The following is a 912-nucleotide window of genomic DNA, read 5'->3' as shown; positions in this document are numbered from 1 at the left end:
ACTGGCTTTTTGGGGACCCCAAACCGGTGGGCGTTTTGGTCTGGTGGTCCTCCCCTCTCAGCTAAAGGCACAGCTCAATGAAATGAGGACAACTCAGAGGAAGGCAGGGAGACATAAGGGATTAAATTAACATTTCCTGGTTCAGGTGAAGCATTGGCAGGTCCAGGCCAGCTTGACCCTGGCCCCATCTGGGCCACCGGGCACTGGAGGAGGACAGTGCTGCTGTCTCAGCTGCAGGCTCATGTCTGCGCTGTCCCATCCCAGGATCCTAGTGGCTCCATCCCCCTCTGCTGCCTGAGCTACGAGTGCCCCGACATGGATCGTAACTCAACTGGAAGGATCATCCTACAACACCAAGCGCAGGACAAGGCCAAGCAGTCCATAAGGACGTCACCTGGTTGCCCGACTTCATGTCCTTCATGTTCATGGCGTTCTTCATGCCTTTGCCCTTCTCCTTCTTGTTCTTCTTCTTCTTGCAGCAGCACTTCTTGCAGATGCAGAAGCAGCAGGTGAGGATGAGGAGTCCGGCTACCACCGCGATGGCAATGAGGGCCCAGGGTGGCACTGCGGGCAAAAGCCAGTATCATTGTCACCCCTGCAGCGCCCTCCCAGCCCCAGCCACCCCACCACCCTGTCCCACATGCTGCACTGGAACCCGAGCGGTGGTGGGGTCATGAGGAAGGTGATACCTGGAAAAGGAAGCAGCTACTCACGGGGGATCTTGTTGAGCTCATTCATGAACTTGTCCCTCAGCTTGGTGAACATGTCCTCCTTGCCCTCGCCCGGCCCGGCGGCCTCAGTGGAGTTCTCCATCGTGGCCATGGGCATCGTGGTGGCCGTGGCCTCCGGGGCCATCATGGATGCTTGCTTGAACGTCATGGTGGGTCAGGGGCTCCCTGAAACACAACATCG

At 58.0% G+C, this 912-nt stretch overlaps 1 protein-coding gene across 1 annotated transcript in view; it reads right to left on the bottom strand.

Annotated features, from left to right (window-relative positions):
• LOC103912769 (synaptotagmin-2-like) overlaps positions 1 to 813 on the bottom strand; it is a gene marked incomplete at its 3' end in the record, with an annotated part of 2,071 nt that extends 1,258 nt beyond the window's left edge. Inside the window, exons 1-2 of the mRNA XM_009319165.1 lie at positions 714 to 813; positions 399 to 564 (exon numbers count right to left, since the gene is read on the bottom strand). Of these exons, the coding sequence (XP_009317440.1) occupies positions 399 to 564; positions 714 to 813 (266 nt within the window). The remainder of the gene's footprint in view (positions 1 to 398; positions 565 to 713) is intronic.
• Positions 814 to 912: the final 99 nt, after the last annotated feature.

This window comes from Pygoscelis adeliae, unplaced genomic scaffold (genome assembly GCF_000699105.1).
Source record: "Pygoscelis adeliae isolate BGI_AS28 unplaced genomic scaffold, ASM69910v1 Scaffold1622, whole genome shotgun sequence".
Classification (NCBI taxonomy): Eukaryota; Metazoa; Chordata; class Aves; order Sphenisciformes; family Spheniscidae; genus Pygoscelis; species Pygoscelis adeliae.
This window is presented reverse-complemented; position numbering and strand designations above follow the sequence as displayed.